This window comes from Crotalus tigris, unplaced genomic scaffold (assembly GCF_016545835.1).
Source record: "Crotalus tigris isolate CLP2741 ecotype Arizona unplaced genomic scaffold, ASM1654583v1 scf7180000020772.518028, whole genome shotgun sequence".
Taxonomy (NCBI): domain Eukaryota; kingdom Metazoa; phylum Chordata; class Lepidosauria; order Squamata; family Viperidae; genus Crotalus; species Crotalus tigris.
In genome coordinates, this window is record NW_024098172.1 from 313292 (window position 1) to 333540 (window position 20249).

Consider the following 20249-nt stretch of genomic DNA (forward strand, 5'->3'; position numbering starts at 1 on the left):
GTCTTTAATGGGAATTAATTCCCTTTGATTCACTACTAAGGGAAGTGGATCACAGTACCAGGATTCTGGTCTGGGGCGATGCCTTTTAATTTTGTTTAGTGTTGACCAAGTGAAGCCCTTCCCTCCAGGTGACCCACAGTCTCCTCTGCCATCCTTCTAAACAACATTTGCAGTTCTCTGCTCCCTTTGTAAACTACTCATTGAGGGCTTAAATAGCTCCCAATTTGCATCTCCTTTTAAAAAAAGAGAGAGAGAAAGAGAGAGATCCTTCTCAACCAGTCAGGAGCTCCTGTTATTGTGAAGGGGCTGAAGAGAAACGAGAGAACTATTGATTCTCAACCCTCCCTTCCTTTGGTGGTGTCAAACCAAGATGCAACCAGGCGAAAGAGGTTGCCTAGGAGATGTGTCCTTAAGAAGTAGCAAGATGCAGGAAAGCAAATCTTGGGGTAGCACAAAAACAACACCCCGTAATTCCATTCTTGGTAAAATGGCTTCTTTGGGGGAAGAAGAAGAAGAGGAAGAAGGAAAAGGAGGAGGAGGAGGAGGAGGAGGAGGAGGAGGAGGAGGAGGAGGAGGAGGAGGAGGAGGAGGAGGAGGAGGAGAGGAGGAAGGAGGAGGAGGAGGAAGGAGGAAGAGGAGGAGGAGGAGAAGAAGAAGAAGAAGAAGAAGAAGAAGAAGAAGAAGAAGAAGAAGAAGAAGAAGAAGAAGAAGAAGAAGAAGAAGAAGAAGAAGAAGAAGAAGAAGAGGAGGAGGAGGAGAAGAAGAGAAGGAGGAGAAGAAAGGAAGAAGAAGAAGAAGAAGAAGAAGAAGAAGAAGAAGAAGAAGAAGAAGAAAAAGAAGAAGAAGAAGAAGAAGAAGAAGAAGAAGAAGAAGAAGAAGAAGAAGAAAGAAGAGAAGGAGGAGAAGAAGAGGAGGAGGAGAAGAAGAAGAAGAAGAAAGAAGAGAAGGAGGAGAAGAAGAGGAGGAGGAGAAGAAGAAGAAGAAAGAAGAGAAGGAGGAGAAGAAGAGGAGGAGAAGAAGAAGAAAGGAGGAGGAGGAGGAGAAGAAGAAGAAGAGAAGGAGGAGGAGAAGAAGAAAGAAGAAGAAGGAAAAGGAGGAGGAGGAGGAGAAGAAGAAAGAGGAAGAAGAGGAGGAGGAGGAGGAGGAGACAACCACTCAAACAATTCATTTAGGTCAGGAATGAATTAAAACAGCAGTGATCACAAAGGTGTGGAGGGTTGGAGAATAAGGATTAGAGATTGGGCCTAGTTTTTGCAGTAGATAGTTGCTGCTAATAGTTTCAACGAAGAGTTGCTGAGTCCACTGGGAGGTTTATCCATGCCTTCAGGATCGGCATGGAGCCTTTTTACAACACAATCTACAACCCGGTCCTTTCAGCAGTTCCAAGGAGATTCCTCACCGATTTAGGATAAGATAACAACCTTTATTGTCATTTTTTTACTATGGGCACAACGGCACACATCAAAAATGAAATTTAGTTGCCCGCTCTCAAAGTGAAACGCATACATGACACACACCTAAACATACTGTGGACAACATATGTACTATAGACCCACACCCCTACATATACAAAACAAATGATTATTAAATACTGTCCATCTTGAATACATAATGGAAGGAGGAAGCTTGAGAGTTCACAAGGTTAATGCTGTATGGAATGAAACTATGGCTGAATCTGGATGTTCTGCTACAGATACTACGGAGCCCCCTCCTCCCGGAAGGGAACAGGTCATGGAGAGGATGTGTCATGTCCCAGATGATCTTGTGGACCCTGCTCAAGCAACGCTTCTGTGCCACATCCTGGATGGGAGGGAGGGAGCTGCCAATCATTTTTTCTGCTGTCCTCACCACTCTGCACTGCCTTCCTGTTTGAAGCAGGGATGCTTCCAAACCAGACCGTGATGCCGTATGACAGGATGCTCTCAATCGTCCCCCTGCAGAAAGTGGTCAGGACAGGGGAAGGAAGACGTGCTTTTCTCACGTGACGCAGAAAATGCAGGCCCTGCTGTGCCCGCTTTACCAGTTTCTCCCTGTTGAGTGACCAAGCCAACCTACTCGTTAGCTGCACACCCAGGAATTTGATGTTGGCAACCATCTCCACAGGTGAATCATTAATGCACAGAGAAGTGTGGCTGTGCCTGCCTTTTCTGCACTATTCAGGTGACCCTGAGGGCAACGATAAGCCTCCGAACGGCCTCAACGATTCTCAGAGAGAATACTAACGACCAGAGGACTGCAAAGAATATAAATAGTAATAGTAATAGTAGTAAAGTTGGAAGGGACCTTGGAGGTCATCTAGTCCAACCCCCTGCTCGGGCAGGAAACCCTACACCATTTCGGACAAATGGCTGTCCAGTCTCGTCTTAAAAACTTCCAGTGTTGGAGCATTTACTGCTTCTGGAGGCAAGCTGTTCCACGGATTAATTGTTCTCACTGTCAGGAAGTTTCTCCTTAGTTCTAGGTTGCTTCTCTCCTTGATTAGTTTCCACCCGTTGCTTCTTGTCCTGCCTTCAGGTGCTTGGAAAATAGCTTAATTCCCTCTTCTTTATGGCAGCCCCTGAGATATTGGAATACTGCTATCATGTCCCCCCTTGTCCTTCTCTTCGTTAAACTAGACATACCCAATTCTCGCAACCGTTCCTTATATGTTTTAGCCTCCAGTCCCCTAATCATCTTTGTTGCTCTTCTCGGTACTCTTTCTAGAGTCTCAACATCTTTTTTACATCGTGGTGACCAAAACTGGATGCAGTATTCCAAGTGTGGCCTTACCAAGGCATTGAAGAGTGGTATTAATACTTCACGTGATCTTGATTCTATCCCTCTGTTACCGTTCAGTCAGAACCGAAGAAGCTTCTTGGATGGGAAGCGAAACTTCTTCAAGGAAAAACAAAGGAAGTCTAGTTGCTTTCTGAAAAAGCCCCTTTGGGAAAACCGTGACCCGGATGGCTTGAGTATCTCCATAGACAAGACAGTATCGCTCACAAATGAAGGCGAATATACAAGTCCCAGGATAATTGTCGCTGGGTCCAACCTGGGTCGGTCAGCAGAACCAGAAGTTTTGTCTTCCGAGCTTTTGGGATTTGTGATGGAACTTCACAAATGTGAAGTGTGTGTGCTGTTCTGTGTGTGGCACTTAGAGTGCCTATTGTATGTGGCTTTTGAGATGTCAATTGGGGTGTGTCGATGGCTGACTTTTAAGTTCGTTGGCTGTCGTTTGTGCTTGTGCTGCCCAGCCCTTGATAGGCTGGCGGACAATCAGCACTTCTGTTTCCCAGGCTTCAATCACTTCCCTGGCTGTTTTTGTGCCTGCTCATCCGACAATCTTAGTAACTGGGCTTCAGCATGAGTCTGAAATAATGTCCTGGTCCCGTTGACCGACGCATTATAATAGATTGTATTGAGTTGTCACTTCTCTAGTTTTCCTTTGCCCTGAAACCAGATCATGTGAAGGTTGACCTTTTGGAGATAAATTTGATTTCACCGGAGACTGGACAGCCATTTGTCTGAAATGGTATAGGGCTTCCTGCCTGAGCAGGGGGTTGAATTAGATGACCTCCAAGGTTCCTTCCAACTTTATCGTTGTTGTTGTTGATCATCGCACAGTCAGCCAGATATTCAGACTGGATTTGGCATTTTGTCTACCTATCGAGTCCTTACCCAGGACCTGGGATAGGCAGATGTGGATGTTTGAAGGTATTACAGGTATCGTGGCAGGATGGAAGCAGTTCCTAGTAAGGCCGCCTTTTGCAATTGACTAATAGCGAATTTGTCAATGCCAATGGTGTTCAAGTCGTGCTCCAGTTGTTTTGGGTTTGCACCCAAGGAGCCTATTACTATTGGTACTATCCTTGCTTGCTTTTGCCACAATCTTTCTGTTTCTATTTGTAGATCTTTGTATTTTGTTATATTCTCCAGTTCTTTCTCGTCTATTCTGCTATCTCCAGGCACTGCCACGTCCACTATCCAGACTTTTTTGTCTTTCTTATCGACAATTGTTAAGTCCGGGGTGTTATGTGGCAGGTGCTTCTCTGTTTGAATTCTGAAGTCCCAGAGCAGTTTAATTTTATCATTTTCTATGACTTTCTCTATTTTATGGTCCCACCAGTTTTTGCTTACAGGCAAATGATATTTTTTGCAGATCTTCCAATGCACCATTGTTGCTACTTTGTCATGCCGCTGCTTATAGTCAGTCTGTGCGATCTTCTTGCAACAGCTTACCAGGTGGTGGTCCACTGTTTCTTCAGCTTCTTTGCCTAGAAGACTTACTGTCTGTTGCTGTCTTCTCAATTTTTGACTTTATATGCATTTGTCCTTAAGGCTTGGTCTTGTGCAGCCAGAATTAGTCCCTCGGTCTCTTTCTTCAATTTTCCTGCTCTTAGCCATTGCCAGGTCTTGTTATTATCTGCTTTCCCAGCTATTTTTTTCACGTATTGGCCATATAGTGCTTTGTCTTCCCATGTCTCTATTCTGTTCTTCATTTGGTCTTTCTTGTAGGCCAGTTTGGTCTCTCCAGTAGTCAGTAAGCCTTCATGATGATGATGATGATGATGATGATGATGATGATTTCCTCCATTGCCCAAATGCTTTTGCCATTAATGGTCCTCTTCTCTGTTCTAGATGACCATTCCAGGCTTCACCTGACACCCATTGAAGGGGTTCCAGACTCCGATTATATCAATGCCTCGTTCATTAATGTAAGTATCTTCAAAAGGGTAGGAATATTCCCAAGATAAAGATAGTCCTTGACTTAAACATTTAGTGACTTTTGGGAAGTCACAGAGCCCCCCCAAAAAGTGACTTAGGACCGTTTTTCATACTTAATGACTGTTGGAGCATCCCCGTGGTCACGTGATCAAAATTCAGACGCTTGAGCGGCTGATTCGTATTTATGATGGTCACAGCGTCCCCGGGGGGGTGTCACGTGATTCCATTTGGCGATCTTCTGACAAGCAAAGTCAATGGGGGGGAAGCTGGATTCATTTAACGACCCGGTTACTAACTTAACAACTGCAGGGATTCCCTTAGCATGGGGAAGAGCTCAGTTAACAAATGTTTCACTTAGCTACAGAAATATTGGTACCTATTGCGGTCGTAAGTCGAAGAGTATCTTGTATTCTGGGAGATTGAGGTATTCTTCCTGTTTGGGCCGAAGGAAAAAACAGTAGCTCCTGATTCTTGTACGATCTCCCTCTGTTTTAACCCGTAGATCTAGCTCAGGGGTAGGCAACCTTGGCTCTTTTATGACTCGTGGACTTCAACTCCCAGAATTCCTGAGTCAGCCACGCTGAGGGGAAAGAGAGAGGTTTCCAAGCTGAGCCATGCTGGCTCAGGAATTCTGGGAGTTGAAGTCCACGAGTCTCATAAAGCGGCCTAGGCCAGAGGTAGGCAACCTTAGCTCTTTTTTGACTCATGGACTTCAACTCCCAGAATTCCTGAGCTAGCCACGCTGAGGGGAAAAGGAGAGGTTTCCAAGCTGAGTCATGCTGGCTCAGGAATTCTGGGAGTTGAAGTCCACCAGTCATAAAAGAGCCAAGGTTGCCTACCCCTGACTAGCTCATCCACAGATAAATCTTATTTTCCCCGGCTGTAAGGTAGTTTGTATACAGTGACAATATTTGCAAAGTAAAGAATTAACCCCGTGGGAGGAAGATGCCAAAATCTGGGTCTTCAACCAACGCCAGAGATAAAACATCACTGTTTTTATTCCTGTCTTGCTTCTTTGCAGGGGTATCAGGAGAAGAACAGGTTCATTGCTGCACAAGGTAAATAATATTTATTTTTTCCATTGAATTTCTACACCGCGAGGATTAGCAATGTGTAGTTTTGAAATGTTTCTTCCTACAGAGTTTTCCCAAGCTAGAATTGTGCTGCAGGGGCTCCTAATATAAAGGGGGGGGAGGAAATACTTAGATAAATATTGCTCTCTTTTTTTTGTGTGTGTGTGTGTTTGTGACTTGAGGAGAACGACAAAACGTAACCAACTTCCTGCAGCTCCCTGAAAGTTTTGCTTTTTGGGACAGCTTTCATACCAAGTCAACATTGCCTTGGTAAGGCTACACTTGGAATACTCCGTCCAGTTTTGGTCACCACAATGTTAAAAAAGATGTTGAGACTCTAGAAAGAGTACAGAGAAGAGCAACAAAGAGGATTAGGGGACTGGAGGCTGAAACATATAAGGAACAGTTGCTGGAATTGGGTATATCTAGTTTAACAAAGAGAAGGACAAGGGGGAGACATGATAGCAGCCTTCCAATATCTCAGGGGCTGCCCCAAAGAAGAGGGAGTCAAGCTATTCTTCAAAGCACCTGAAGGTAGGAGAAGAAGAAATGGGTGGAAACTAAGCAAGGAGAGAAGCAATCTAGAACTAAGGAGAAACTTCTTGACAGTGAGAACAATTAACCAGTGGAACAATCTGCCACCAGAAGCTGTGGGTGCTCCAACACTGGAGGTTTTTAAGAAGAGACTGGACAGCCATTTGTCTGAAATGGTTTAGGGTTTCCTGCCTGAGCAGGGGGTTCTAGCCTCTTCTTAAAAATCTCCAGTGATGGAGCGCCCACAATTTCTGGTGGCAAGCAATTCCATTGGTTTATTGTCCTCACTGTCAAGAAGTTTCTCCTTAATTCCAGGTTGCTTCTCTCTTTGTTCAGTTTCCAACCATTGTTTCTCGTCCTTCCCTCTGGTGCTTTGGAGAATAACGTGATCCTCCTTCTTCTTTGTGGCAGCCTTTCAAATACTGGAATGCTGCTGTCATGTCTCCCCTATTTCTTCTTTTCTTTAGACTAGCCTAAGGGTAGGTAACCTTGGCTCTTTTATGACTCGTGGACTTCAACTCCCAGAATTCCTGAGCGTGGCTGCCTCAGGAATTCTGGGAGTTGAAGTCCACTAGTCATAAAAGAGCCAAGGTTGCCTACCTCTGGCCTAGGCCTAGGCTGCTTTATGACTCGTGGACCAACTCCCAGAATTCCTGAGCCAGCCTGGCTCAGCTTGGAAAGCTCTCCCTTTCCCCTCAGCATGGCTGCCTCAGGAATTCTGGGAGTTGAAGTCCACGAGTCGTAAAAGAGCCAAGGTCGCCTACCCCTGATCTATGCGGATAGCAGCATCCCAAAATCTTCTGATTGTCATTCCTAGCCAGCTGCCGACAAGCCAAGTCAGTGGGGAAAGCCAGATTCATTTAGTGACTGCCTGATTCACTTAACAACCGTGCCATAAAAGGCCATAAAATTGGGGGTGGTGCACTTTAATAAGCACCTGGCTTAGCGGCGGAAATTCTGGCCCCAATTTCAAGGACTACCTTGGAGAATCCGGTCTGTGGACCGCCAACGTACGCGAAGTGATGCTGGTTTGCAGGAGATATATCTGGGTTAATAGACCGGTGGGCCCAATTTGGTTTCAAGTAGCTTCATGACTTGGGTTGAAGCGATTCAGCTCGCCTGCTTCTTCCCGATAAGCGGTTTTTCTCTGGCGGTGCTCCTCACGGATGGTCTCTTGGCAGGGCCCAAAGAAGAAACTGTGAATGACTTCTGGAGAATGATTTGGGAGCAAAACACAGCCACAATTGTCATGGTGACCAATCTGAAGGAGAGGAAAGAGGTATGTATGTGCTACTCCCATTTTAGGCATGAAAGCCGGCTGGGTGACTTTGAGCCAGTCACCGGGAGATGGTGAGTTCTAGTCCTGCCTTTGGGATGACTGGGTGACTTTGGGCCAATCACCAGGAGATGGTGAGTTCTAGTCTCACCTTAGGCATGAAAGCTGCCTGGGTGACTCTGGCCTAGTCACTAGGAGACAGTGAATTCTAGTCCTGCCTTAAGCATGAAAACTGGCTGGGTGACTCTGGGCCAATTACCAGGAGACAGTGAATTCTAGTACCTTAGGCATGAAAGTCAGCTGAGTGACTTTGGGCCAATCACCAGGAGATGGTGAGTTCTAGTCCTGCCTTAGGCATGAAAGCTGCCTGGGTGACTCTGGCCCAGTCACTAGGAGACAGTGAATTCTAGTCCTGCCTTAAGCATGAAAACTGGCTGGGTGACTCTGGGCCAATTACCAGGAGACAGTGAATTCTAGTACCTTAGGCATGAAAGTCAGCTGAGTGACTTTGGGCCAATCACCGGGAGATTGTGAGTTCTAATCCCGCCTTAGGCATGAAAACCAGCTGGATGACTTTGGGCCAGTCACCAGGAGACAGTGAATTCTAGTCCTGCCTTAGGCATGAAAGCTGCCTGGGTTACTCTGGGCCAATCACCATGAGATGGTGAGTTCTAGTCCCGCCTTAGGCATGAAAGCTGCCTGGGTTACTCTGGGCCAATTACCAGGAGACAGTGAATTCTAGTACTGCCTTAGGCATGAAAGCCAGCTGAATGACTTTGGGCCAATCACCAGGAGATGGTGAGTTCTAGTCCTGCCTTAGGCATGAAAGTCAGCTGAGTGACTTTGGGCCAATCACCAGGAGACGGTGAGTTCTAGTCCCGCCTTAGACATGGAAGCCAGCTGGGTGACTTTGAGCCATTCCCTCTCTCTCAGCTTAACCCACCTCATCAGGTTGTTATTGTGAGGAAACTAGAAGAAGGAAGAAGTATTTGCCTTGAGTTGTTTATAAAAAATAAGAGAGGTGGATGCAAATAATAAATAAGCATTTATTTTTGTCTCCCAGTTCCGCTTTCTTTTAGTTAAGGGTGCCTCTAGTCTAGGAAGATCTTCCCAACTCTCTGGTGCCACCTTCAGCTCTTTGTGATTATACAATAGCCAGAATCACTAATATAGTACAATCCTGGCATTTTTTTACCATCACAATGTACGACTTGGCAGAAAGATGAAGGCAAAACTCTTCGGTGCTTGCCAGATATTTAGGCCGATAGAACAGTGGTTCTCAACCTTTTTAATGCTGCGACCCCCAACCAATCATAAGTCGAGGACTACTCAACCGGTCGTAAGTCAAGGACTACTCAATTGGTGCAGCACCGTTTGCAGAATGGGATTTTTGGCGGGCTCAGCAGGGCAGAGACAGCCTGGACAATTCCTATTGGCTTTGGAAAGCCAATAGAATTAGACTCTATTCAAGAGAGTCTATTCTATTGGCTTCCAAAAGCCAACAGAATAAAAGGGAGTAGCACAGCGAAGGAAAAGGGGGGAAAAAATGGCGGACTGCGTTGTTTGGCGACCCCTGTGAAATGGTCGTTCGACCCCAAATGGGGTCCCGACCCACAGGTTGAGAACCACTACGATAGAAGATAATAAATAAAGTTACACTTTATTTGAATGTATTGTCCAACCCGGACCAGCTGCATAGTCGGATAGCCGAGTGGTCTCTTTTCCGCTGCCATTCCGCTCTCTGAAGAGACTCAGGCAGTTAGCCACCAAGTCATGTCCACAGACTTACCTGTGTGGCTGCCCAGCCAGATTTGGAAAGGCTTTTAACCTGCAGTAGATGCTGACTTGCCCCAGGAGTGATCATGGTTAGTGAGGAGCGATCACGGGTTAGACCATCTCCTCGTCTCTTCTGCCCTGCATCTTGGTTTGTTGTGTGGTCTCTCCTCAGTGTAAATGTGCCCAATATTGGCCAGATCAGGGCTGCTGGACTTACGGGAATATCCGGGTTTCTGTGGAAGACGTGACGGTCCTGGTGGACTACACAGTGCGGAAGTTCTGCATTCAACAGGTAGGAAGTTCTGCATTCAACAGGTAGGAGGTTCTGCATCCAACAGGTAGGCCTGGCTGGTGTTTCGGGTTGCCTGGCCTTGTGAGAGGCAGGTAGATCAGCCCCCATGTGCTGCTTGCTTGCTGATTTTTTTTTTTTTTTTTTTTTTAGGTAAGTGGATGCATAAAGGGCTGTGTAAATTTCCTGCGTAATGCTTGCTGTCGTTAGGGTGATCCTAGCCAGGGAGAAAGAGAGAGAGAGAGAATGGGAAAAGGAGAGAGAGGAAAGCAGAGGAGCAATGGAAAATAAGAAAGAAAAAAGGAGAGACAGAGAAAGAAAAGGAGAAAAAAAGAAGAAAGAAAAAAGGAAAGAAAGAAAGAAGGAGAAAGAAAAGGCAAGAAAGAAGAGGTGAAAAGAGAAATTAAGCAAAAGAAAAGGAGAGAGAAATTAAGAAAAGAAAGAAAAGAAGAGACAAAAAGAGCAAAAAGGAAGGAAGGAAGAGAAAGAGGGACAAAGAAAGACAAAAGAAAAAAAAAGACAGAAAGAGGGAGAGAGAAATATACAGAAGGAAGGAAGGAAGGAAGGAAGGAAGGAAGGAAGGAAGGAAGGAAGGAAGGAAGGAAGGAAGGAAGGAAGGAAGGAAGGAAGGAAGGGGTGAATGCTCCAGCACTGGAAATTTTTAAGAAGAGACTGGACAGCCATTTGTCTAAAATGGTATAGGGTCTCCTGCCTGAGCAGGGGGTTGGACTAGATGACCTCCAAGGTCCCTTCCAACTTTATTATTATTATCGATCATCGCACAGTCAGCCAGATGTTCAGACTGGATTTGGCATTTTGTCTACCTATCGAGTCCTTACCCAGGACCTGGGATAGGCAGATGTGGATGTTTGATGGTATTACAGATATCGTCGCAGGATGGAAGCAGTTCCTAGTAAGGCCGCCTTTTGCAATTGACTAATAGCGAATTTGTCAATGCCAATGGTGTTCAAGTGGTGCTCCAGTTGTTTTGGGATTGCACCCAAGGAGCCTATGACTATTGGTACTACCCTTGCTTGCTTTTGCCACAGTCTTTCTATTTCTATTGTAGGTCTTTGTATTTTGTTATCTTCTCCAGTTCTTTCTCTTCTATTCTGCTATCTCCAGGCACTGCCACGTCCACTATCCAGACTTTTTTGTCTTTCTTATCGACAATTGTTAAGTCTGGGGTGTTATGTTGCAGGTGCTTGTCTGTTTGAATTCTGAAGTCCCAGAGCAGTTTAATTTTATCATTTTCTATGACTTTCTCTATTTTATGATCCCACCAGTTTTTGCTTACAGGCAAATGATATTTTTTGCAGATCTTCCAATGCACCATTGTTGCTACTTTGTCATGCCGCTGCTTGTAGTCAGTTTGTGCAATCTTCTTGCAACAGCTTACCAAGTGGTCCACTGTTTCTTCAGCTTCATGGTCCACTGTTTCTTCAGCTTCTTTGCATAGGCGGCACTTACTGTCTGTTGCTGTCTTCTCAATTTTGACTTTGTATGCATTTGTCCTTAAGGCTTGGTCTTGTGCAGCCAGAATTAGTCCCTCGGTCTCTTTCTTCAATTTTCCTGCTCTTAGCCATTGCCAGGTTTTATTATTATCTGCTTTCCCAGCTATTTTTTTCATGTATTGGCCATGTAGTGCTTTGTCTTCCCATGCCTCTATTCTGTTCTTCATTTGGTCTTTCTTGTAGGCCAGTTTTGGTCTCTCCAGTAGTTAGTAAGCCTTCCTGATATACTAATTTCAGTGCATCTTCATCATTGTTCTTCAGATATTCTTCCAAAGCCATTTTTTCTTCTTCAACCATCTGATGTACTTGTAGCATTCCACGCCCACCTATTTGCCTTGGTAGATAAAGTCTATCAATGTCACTGCGTGGATGAAGGGCATGATTCATTGTCATTATTTTTCTGGTCTGCCTATCCATTGCTTTTAGTTCTGCTTGAGTCCAGTCCACTATTCCAGCTGTGTACCTAATGACTGGGATTGCCCAGGTGTTGATTGCCTTTATGGTATTTCCTCCATTGAGTTTGGATTTTAAGATCTTCTTCACTCTCTTGATGTATTCACCTCTAATCTTTTTCTTGACTTCAGTGTGCTTGATGTTGTCAGCTTGAAGGATACCCAAGTATTTGTAGTACTCTTCCTCATCCAGACTCTTAATGTTATTTTCGTGGGGCATCTTGATTCCTTCAGTTTTCATTATTATTATTATTATTATTATCGATCATCGCACAGTCAGCCAGATGTTCAGACTGGATTTGGCATTTTGTCTACCTATCGAGTCCTTACCCAGGACCTGGGATAGGCAGATGTGGATGTTTGATGGCATTACAGATATCGTCGCAGGATGGAAGCAGTTCCTAATAAGGCTGCCTTTTGCAATTGACTAATAGTAAATTTGTCAATGCCAATGGTGTTCAAGTGGTTTATTATTATTATTATTATTATTATTATTATTATTATGAAAAGGAAGGAAGGAGCTGCTTTGTCTCTCTTCCTCCAAGCCAAAATGCGATGATATTATTATTATTATTATTATTATTATTATTATTATTATTATTATTATTATTATTATTTAAAAGGTCTCGGTGAGAAAAACAAAGGAAAGAAGCACCTAGTACAGTGGTTCTCAGCCTTTCTAATGCCGCGATCCCATAATACAGTTCCCCATGTTGTGGTGACCCCCAATCACTTATACATCACCGGGGGCCAGGGGTGTGGCCAAAGAAAAGGGGAAAAAAATGGCGGACAGCCTTGTTTGGCGACCCCCGTGAAATAGTCGTTCGACCCCAAATGGGGTCCCGACCCACAGGTTGAGAACCACTGACCTAGTATATCCCCATCCCGGGTGTCTTCTCTCCTCCTCTTCGCTAGCTTCCCTCTTCCTCCCTTCTCTCCCTCCCTCAATCTTCCAAGCTATTCCCCCACCTCCCGCAACGGGCCTTGGGTGGAGCCAAGAGCCCCCCTATTCTTCCCAGGATGGGGCAGACCCTGGCTAACCTTGGCCACCTTTCCACCCAGGTCGGCGACGTCACCAATAAAAAACCCCAGCGCCTGGTGACGCAGTTCCATTTCACCAGCTGGCCGGATTTCGGGGTGCCTTTCACGCCCATCGGGATGCTGAAGTTCCTGAAGAAGGTGAAGACCTGCAACCCCCAATACGCAGGCGCCATTGTGGTCCACTGCAGGTCAGTGCTTCCCTCGTGGAGGGGAAAGGGCGATTCCCCGGCATGCCAGGCGCCATTTTGAGCAGGTGGCCAACTAGGACTTTAAGACTTGTGGACTTCAACTCCCAGAATTCCTCAGCCAGCTTTGCTGGCTGAGGAATTCTGGGAGTTGAAGTCCACAAGTCTTAAAGTCGCCATGATTGGGGACCCCTAAACTAGGACACCTTGACGAGCAGAGGACTTCAACTCCCAGAATTCCATGCCAGCTGAGGAATTCTGGGAGTTGATGTCCACAAGCCTTAAAGTCGCCAAGTTTGAAGACCCCTGAACTAGGACACCTTGACGAGCAGAGGCCTTCAACTCCCATGCCAGCTGAGGAACTCTGGGAGTTGAAGTCCAGAGTTCGTCCAGTTGTCATGGTTGCTTACCTCTGATTGATAGGCTGTTGAATCTTCCTTCAAGTCCTACATACAGCTAGTCCTCGACTTAACAACCATTCGTTTAATGACCGTTCAAAGTTACAACGGCACCGAAAAAAGGGACTTAGGACCGTTTTTCATGCTTAAAACCATGGCAGCCTCCCTGTGGTCACGGGATCAGAATTCAACAACTTGGCCACTGGCACACATTTACGATGGCGACAATGTCTCAGGTTTATGTGATCCCCTTTTACGACCTTCTGACAAGCAAAGTCAGATTCACTTAACGACCGAACAACTGTCCACCAGTCGTAAGCTATGATCTAAAACAACTGACATTGACATAATTTTGTTTCTCCCTTCTCCCTCCTCGCCACCCTGTCCTTTAGTGCTGGTGTGGGACGAACAGGAACCTTCATTGTGATCGACGCCATGCTGGACATGATGCACGCCGAGAAGAAGGTGGACGTTTACGGGTTTGTGAGTCGAATTCGGGCCCAACGGTGCCAGATGGTCCAGACTGATGTAAGTCTTCTGAAAGGCCCGTCTTTCATCGGATCCATTTTCCCCCCAGATTGTATCATTGGCCCGGCTCGTCTCCAGTCGTTCTTCTTCTACTCATAATCCTGGGGCTGAGATTATGGGGTCGGGGTTGGGAATCCTGGGATTGGGACTGTGGGGGTGGGATTGGGAATCCCGGGATTGGGATTACGGGATTCGTAATCCTGAGATTGAGATGATGGGGCTGGGATTGGGATTATGAAATTGGGAATCCTGGGATTATGGGATTAGGATTGGGATTATGCAGTTGAGGTTGGGATTATGCGGTTGAGGTTGGGATTAGGAGATTGGGAATCCTGAGATTGAGATGATGGGATTGGGGTTGGAAGTAATGGGATTCGGAATTTTGGGATTGTGGAGTTGGGATTGGGATTATGGCGTTGGTATTGAGATTATGAAATTGGGAATCCTGAGATTGAGATTTTGGGATTGGGAATCCTGGGATTATGGGATTGGGAATCCTGGGATATTGGGATTGGGATTGTGGGGTTGGGATTAGGATTATGCAGTTGGGATTGGGATTATGCAGTTGGGATTGGGATTATGAGATTCGGAATCCTGAGGTTGAGATGATGGGATTGGGGTTGGGAATAATGGGATTAGGAATTTTGGGATTATGGGGTTGGGATTGGGATTAAGGGGTTGGGATTGGGATTAAGGGGTTGGGATTGTGGAGTTGGGATTGGGATTATGAGATTGGGAATCCTGAGATTGAGAATCTTGGGATTATGGGGTTGGAACTGGGAATCTCAAAATTATGGGGGAACTGTTTAAATTATTGTTCTTTCTAATTGCTGTGTGATCAGTTGTTTATTTAATTTCATCTGTGGTTTAATTTGGAGGCGAAGAAATAAAATTCATGAAATTTGGGGATGTTTTCTTTGAAATTGGGACCGGGCGTTCACGGTGCTCTTTGAGCTTGGATGTTTCTTGCAAATATGTTTCATTCCCTCCAACTTGGAGTCTTCAGTTTATGACCAGTCACTTAACAACAATCTGAAGTTACGACAAATTTACCTTGGGGTACTTACAACCCAGATTCAACGTTCCGATGATCCTGGTTTCCCGTGGTCCCCTTCCCCTTGTGATCACATGACCAAATTTCAGATGCTCAGTAACTGAAGAGTTTTTGGAATGCAACAGCTCCCCCCCACCCCAAATCCAAACGAATAAAATAAACTGAACAAGAGTTTTCTCTCCTTTCAGATGCAGTATGTGTTCATCTACCAGGCGCTCCTGGAGCATTACCTGTATGGAGACACAGAACTGGAGGTGACCTCGCTGGAGGCCCACCTCCAGAAGATTTACAACAAAATTTTGGGGAGCAGCAGCAACGGATTAGAGGAAGAGTTTAAGGTGGGGAGCAATTTTTGACCTGAGACCTCCAGATCATGGCTTGGTGACAACTGATCAATAAAGCCAAAGGATTTCTCTTTCGCCACAAACACTCATCTCATTTGCACTCTAGTTGTGGGCTGAATGCTCATGAATTCACACTCGTAACATTGGTTTGGCTCTACTGATTCAGACACCGGGTTAGAAAGCGGGAGAGCGGGAGTTCTAGTTCCACCTTAGCCATGAAACTCAGCTCGGTGATTTTTGGGTCAGTCATCAGGAGATACTGAGTTGTAATCCCGCTTTAGGCAAGCTAGCCAGCTGGGTGACTTTGGGTCAATCACGAGGAGACGAGTGAATTCTAGTTCCGCCTTTAGGCATGCTAGCCAGCTGGGTGACTTTCAATCACCAGGAGACGGGTGAGTTCTAGTTCCGCCTTTAGGCATGCTAGCTGGCTGGGTGACTTTCAATCACCAGGAGACAGGTGAGTTCTAGTTCTGCCTTTAGGCATGCTAGCCAGCTGGGTGACTTTAGGTCAATCACGAGGAGACGAGTGAGTTCTAGTTCCGCCTTTAGGCATGCTAGCCGGCTGGGTGACTTTGGGTCGATCACTAGGTAAATTGTAATAAAATTATGTTGGAGACTGCGAGTTCTAGTCCTGCCTTAGGCATGAAAGCTGGCTGGGTGACTTTGGGCCAGTCGCCAGGAGATGGTGAATTCTAGTCCCACCTTAGGCTTGAAAGCCAGCTGGGTGATTTTGGGCCAATCACTAGGAGACAGTGAGTTTTAGTTTCATCGTAGGCATGAAAGCCAGCTGGGTGACTTTGGGCCAATTACCAGGAGACGGTGAGTTCTAGTTCCGCCTTTAGGCATGCTAGCCGGTTATGTGACTTTGGGTCAATCACCAGGAGATGGAGAGTTCTAGTCACACCTTAGGCATGTTAGCCAGCTAGGTGAATTCGTACCAATCACCAAGAGATGGGTGCCACCTTCGACTGGGTGCCCTTGGGCCAATCACCAGGAGACAGTGAGTTCTAGTCCTGCCTTAGGCATGAAAACCAGGTAGGTGACTTTGGGCCAATCCTTTTCTCTCACAGGGTTGTTGCTGTGGGGAAAACAGGAGGAGGAAAGTGTACTGGATCTGTTCCCCGCCATATTTGTAAAAATAATAAAGGCGGGATACAAATAAAGAAATAAAAATTTGGGGTCGTCTCTTTCTGTAATCCTAGAAAGAAGGGGAGAAAAGCCTAGGTCCACAAACGTTCTAGAGGTTGGAAAGTTGGGGATGCTAAGGTGCATTTATTTACACCTAGTTCCACGTGGCATATAGGGCCACCCTTTAAAGCAGGAGTAGGCAACCTTGGCTCTTTTATGACTAGTGGACTTCAACTCCCAGAATTCCTGAGCCAGCCATGCTGAGAGGAAATGGAGAGGTTTCCAAGCTGAGCCATGCTGGCTCAGGAATTCTGGGAGTTGAAGTCCACCAGTCATAAAAGAGCCATGGTTGCCTACCTCTGGCCTAGGCCGCTTTCTGACTTGTGGACTTCAACTCCCAGAATTCCTGAGCCAGCATGAGGAACTACAGCCGCTTTATAACCTGTGGACTTCAACTCCAGAATTCCTGAGCCAGCATGGCTCAGTTTGGAAACCTCTCCCTTTCCCCTCAGCATGGCTGGCTCAGGAATTCTGGGAGTTGAAGTCCACGAGTCATGAAGGGGCCAAGGTTGCCTACCTCTGGCCTAGGCCTAGGCCGCTTTATGACTCCCAGAATTCCTGAGCCAGCCATGCTGAAGGGAAAGGGAGAGGTTTCCAAGCTGAGCCATGCTGGCTCAGGAATTCTGGGAGTTGAAGTCCACCAGTCATAAAAGAGCCAAGGTTCCCTATCCCAGCCTTAAACAGACACCTCTTTGGCCCGTGCAGATCTGTCTTTGACACTTACGTCCCGCTTCTCTCTTTCCGCAGAAACTTACCTCCATCAAAATCCAAAATGACAAAATGAGGACGGGCAACTTGCCGGCTAATATGAAGAAGAACAGGGTGCTGCAGATAATCCCATGTAAGGCATTACGGGGAGAAAAAAAAAGAACTTGAAATTCACATTTTAGGGCAGGTTGTACATTGAGGACAAACTACGTATCTGCATTTCTGGGCATCGCTGCTGCGTTAGAACGGCCTATGCGAGTGCTGGCAGAGAGACATCGCCATTTTGAGGGGTTGCTATGGAAACCCATCGTTTCTGAGCCACTTCCAGAGTCCATCCCTAAATGCTTCTCTCACCAGACATTTCTAAAATAGTTCTCGTCTCCTTTCGTCCCTGCAGATGAGTTCAACCGGGTGATCATTCCAGTGAAAAGAGGCGAAGAAAACACAGACTACGTAAACGCTTCCTTTATTGACGTGAGTGTCACTTCCCTGAACTTTATAATCTGGGCTGAGCAACTTATTCAAGAAAAGTTAAAATACCCAGCGCTCAAATTTTGAAAAAATGAAGAAGAAGAAAAAAAACACCCAACCAAAAAGACATTTTAAAAAGTGCTATTTCTATTGCTATTCCATTCCATTCCATTGTCATGGTGGCCCAGTGGTGAGAAAACAGCATTGCAGACTCACTCTGCCCACAGCCAGCAGTTCGATCCAGATGGGGCTCAAGGTGGACTCGTCCTTCCGAGGTTGATAAAATGAGGACCCAGATTTTTTGGGGGGGGAAACAATATGCTGACTGTGAAAACTGCTCAGAGAGGCCTGTAAAACACCATGAAGCGGTATATAAGTCTTAAGTGCTATTGCTAAGTGCTATATTGAACTTAGAATGTCTAAATGCAACATCAGTAGATGTAAGTAACTCAAGGGTTAAAGGTTCATTAAATCTCTGTGGCAAAGGGAAGGCTAGCCAACGAGAAGACGTCCAACTAGGAATGCCGCGAACTGGAACATTATGTCAAGATTAATGAATATTTTAACCCCTGTGGCAAAAAAAGTCTTAAAGTTGTCAAGGTTGGGAATAGCAATAGCCCTTAGACTTATATACCGCTTCACAGTGCTTTTGTCATGGTTCCGACGGACGAGATTCTTCAAAGAACTTCGAGACATTGTTTACCTATTCGAATCTTTATTCGAGTAGCATAGCATCAGCACGTACACAGCCAAAGCCAAAATCTGAATTCCCCTCCCCTGGGCACATAGCATCAAAGCACAATTCCCTCCTCCAATTTATGGTCATAAATCACCTTTTCCAATCAGTTTGAAATGCAGGCTCTCCCTCCAGTTCCCCTGCCCGACCAATTCTTATCATCTCTTATTTCAAAAACCTTGGTTCTCACACTGGTTACGGTATTGTTATGTCTAACTAAACTCCCAGGCACGTTCCTCCTCCTCCTCCCCTCCCCTCCCAGTATCATCTAATTCTAATTCGAAGAGTAAAACATAAGAAGGAAAATGGCTGCATCTCCACATGTTGTCAAAGCAAGAACATCCGATGTTAGCAGCGTTGACAGCTTTACAGCCCTCTCTAAGCGGTTTTACAGAGTCAGCCTCTTGCAGCCCCCAACAATCCGGGTCCTCGTTTTAACGACCACGGAAGGCAGAGTTTAACCTTGAGCTGGTCAGGATCGAACACCTGGCGGTGGGCACTTCATTAGCCTGCAATTCTGCATTCTCACCACTGGGGCACCACACAGACGGAGCTACAGAGAAACGCTATTGCTATGGTATGCTGCTTCTTTGTGACCCCCCCTCCCCCATCTTGACATTTCCAGGGTTACCGTCAAAAGGATTCCTACATTGCCAGCCAAGGACCCCTCCAGCACACCATTGAGGACTTCTGGCGGATGATCTGGGAGTGGAAATCCTGCTCCATCGTGATGTTGACCGAGCTGGAGGAGAGGGGTCAGGTGAGGCACCGTGAAGGACATCTAGCGGAGCCCATGGGGTGGAGGTCTTATGGAAGAGGCACTTCCCGGATCAGGCAAAAAGCCCTCTTAACAACCCATCATTTCCTTCCTGGCAATGGCCAGCCGGACGACCTCTGAGGCTCTCGCCGAGAAGAGATGGAGATTGACTTTCTCTTTTTTTTTTTCCCACCGTGTCTCTGCACGTGGATACTGGGAGGTGTTCTTCCTCCGAACCAGGAGGCAGCGTCGATTTTTCGGGGCCTCCAGCGATTTAGTTTCGTTCCCTTTTGAAGCCACCTTACAGAGTGGCCGTCGATAAAGGAGGATATTTGTAGATCGGCGTTAAAGTGAGGTGCTCTCTGAGCTTGGTGGTTTTCTTGGGCTCACCTCATCTTCTCCTTCTCCTCATTCTCCTCCTCCTCCTCCTCCCTCTACTTCACAAACCCCACTCCCTTCTAGCACTGATGATGTTACCTACTTTGGTCATGCAGTATCTACAAAAAAACATCAAATTGAGAGAGCACCAAGGACCCTCCCCAATCATCACCACCATTCTCCTCCTCCTCTTCCTCTCTTCAAACTCCCCTCCCTTCTAGCAGTGATGAGGTTACCTAGTTTGGGTCATGAAACGTCTTCAAGAAAACCACCAAGCTCAGAGAGCACCCAGGACCCCACAGTCCTCCTCCTCCTCCTCTTCTTCTTCCTCCTCCTCCTCTTCCTCCTCTCAGCAAATCTTACTCCGTTCTAGTACTGAGGATGTTACCTAGTTGAGTCATGAAATGTCTGCAAGGAAACCACCAATCTCAGAGAGAACTAAGGACCCCATGGTCGTCGTCGTCCTCCTCCTCCTCCTCCTCCTTCACAAACCCCACTCCCTTCTAGCACTGATGATGTTACCTACTTTGATCATGAAATATCTACAAAAAAACATCAAATTGAGAGAGCACCAAGGACCCCCCAATCATCACCACCTTCCTCCTCCTCCTCCTCCTCCTCTTCCTCTCTTCAAACTCCCCTCCCTTCTAGCAGTGATGAGGTTACCTAGTTTGGGTCATGAAACGTCTGTAAGAAAACCGCCAAGCTCAGAGAGCACCAAGGGCCCCTCATAGTGGCCACCATCATGTCTTCTGGGGATGAACTGCATGGCTTCCTTTCAGATTGTTCCTTTCACAAACGAGTTCCCACACACAAACCAGCTGAGAAACATACCCGATTTCC

The 20249-nt window shown here is 46.2% G+C and overlaps 1 protein-coding gene across 4 annotated transcripts in view; it reads left to right on the forward strand.

The window, feature by feature from the left end:
• The window catches only part of PTPRA (protein tyrosine phosphatase receptor type A), a 114384-nt gene that overhangs the window by 86552 nt on the left and 7583 nt on the right, over nucleotides 1–20249 (forward strand). For all 4 annotated transcript variants that reach the window (XM_039368379.1, XM_039368378.1, XM_039368381.1 and 1 more), the window contains exons 11-20: nucleotides 4618–4694; nucleotides 5726–5762; nucleotides 7493–7590; nucleotides 9536–9655; nucleotides 12681–12847; nucleotides 13635–13770; nucleotides 15013–15162; nucleotides 17104–17197; nucleotides 17462–17538; nucleotides 18897–19031. In XM_039368379.1, the coding sequence (XP_039224313.1) occupies nucleotides 4618–4694; nucleotides 5726–5762; nucleotides 7493–7590; nucleotides 9536–9655; nucleotides 12681–12847; nucleotides 13635–13770; nucleotides 15013–15162; nucleotides 17104–17197; nucleotides 17462–17538; nucleotides 18897–19031 (1091 nt within the window). The remainder of the gene's footprint in view (nucleotides 1–4617; nucleotides 4695–5725; nucleotides 5763–7492; nucleotides 7591–9535; nucleotides 9656–12680; nucleotides 12848–13634; nucleotides 13771–15012; nucleotides 15163–17103; nucleotides 17198–17461; nucleotides 17539–18896; nucleotides 19032–20249) is intronic.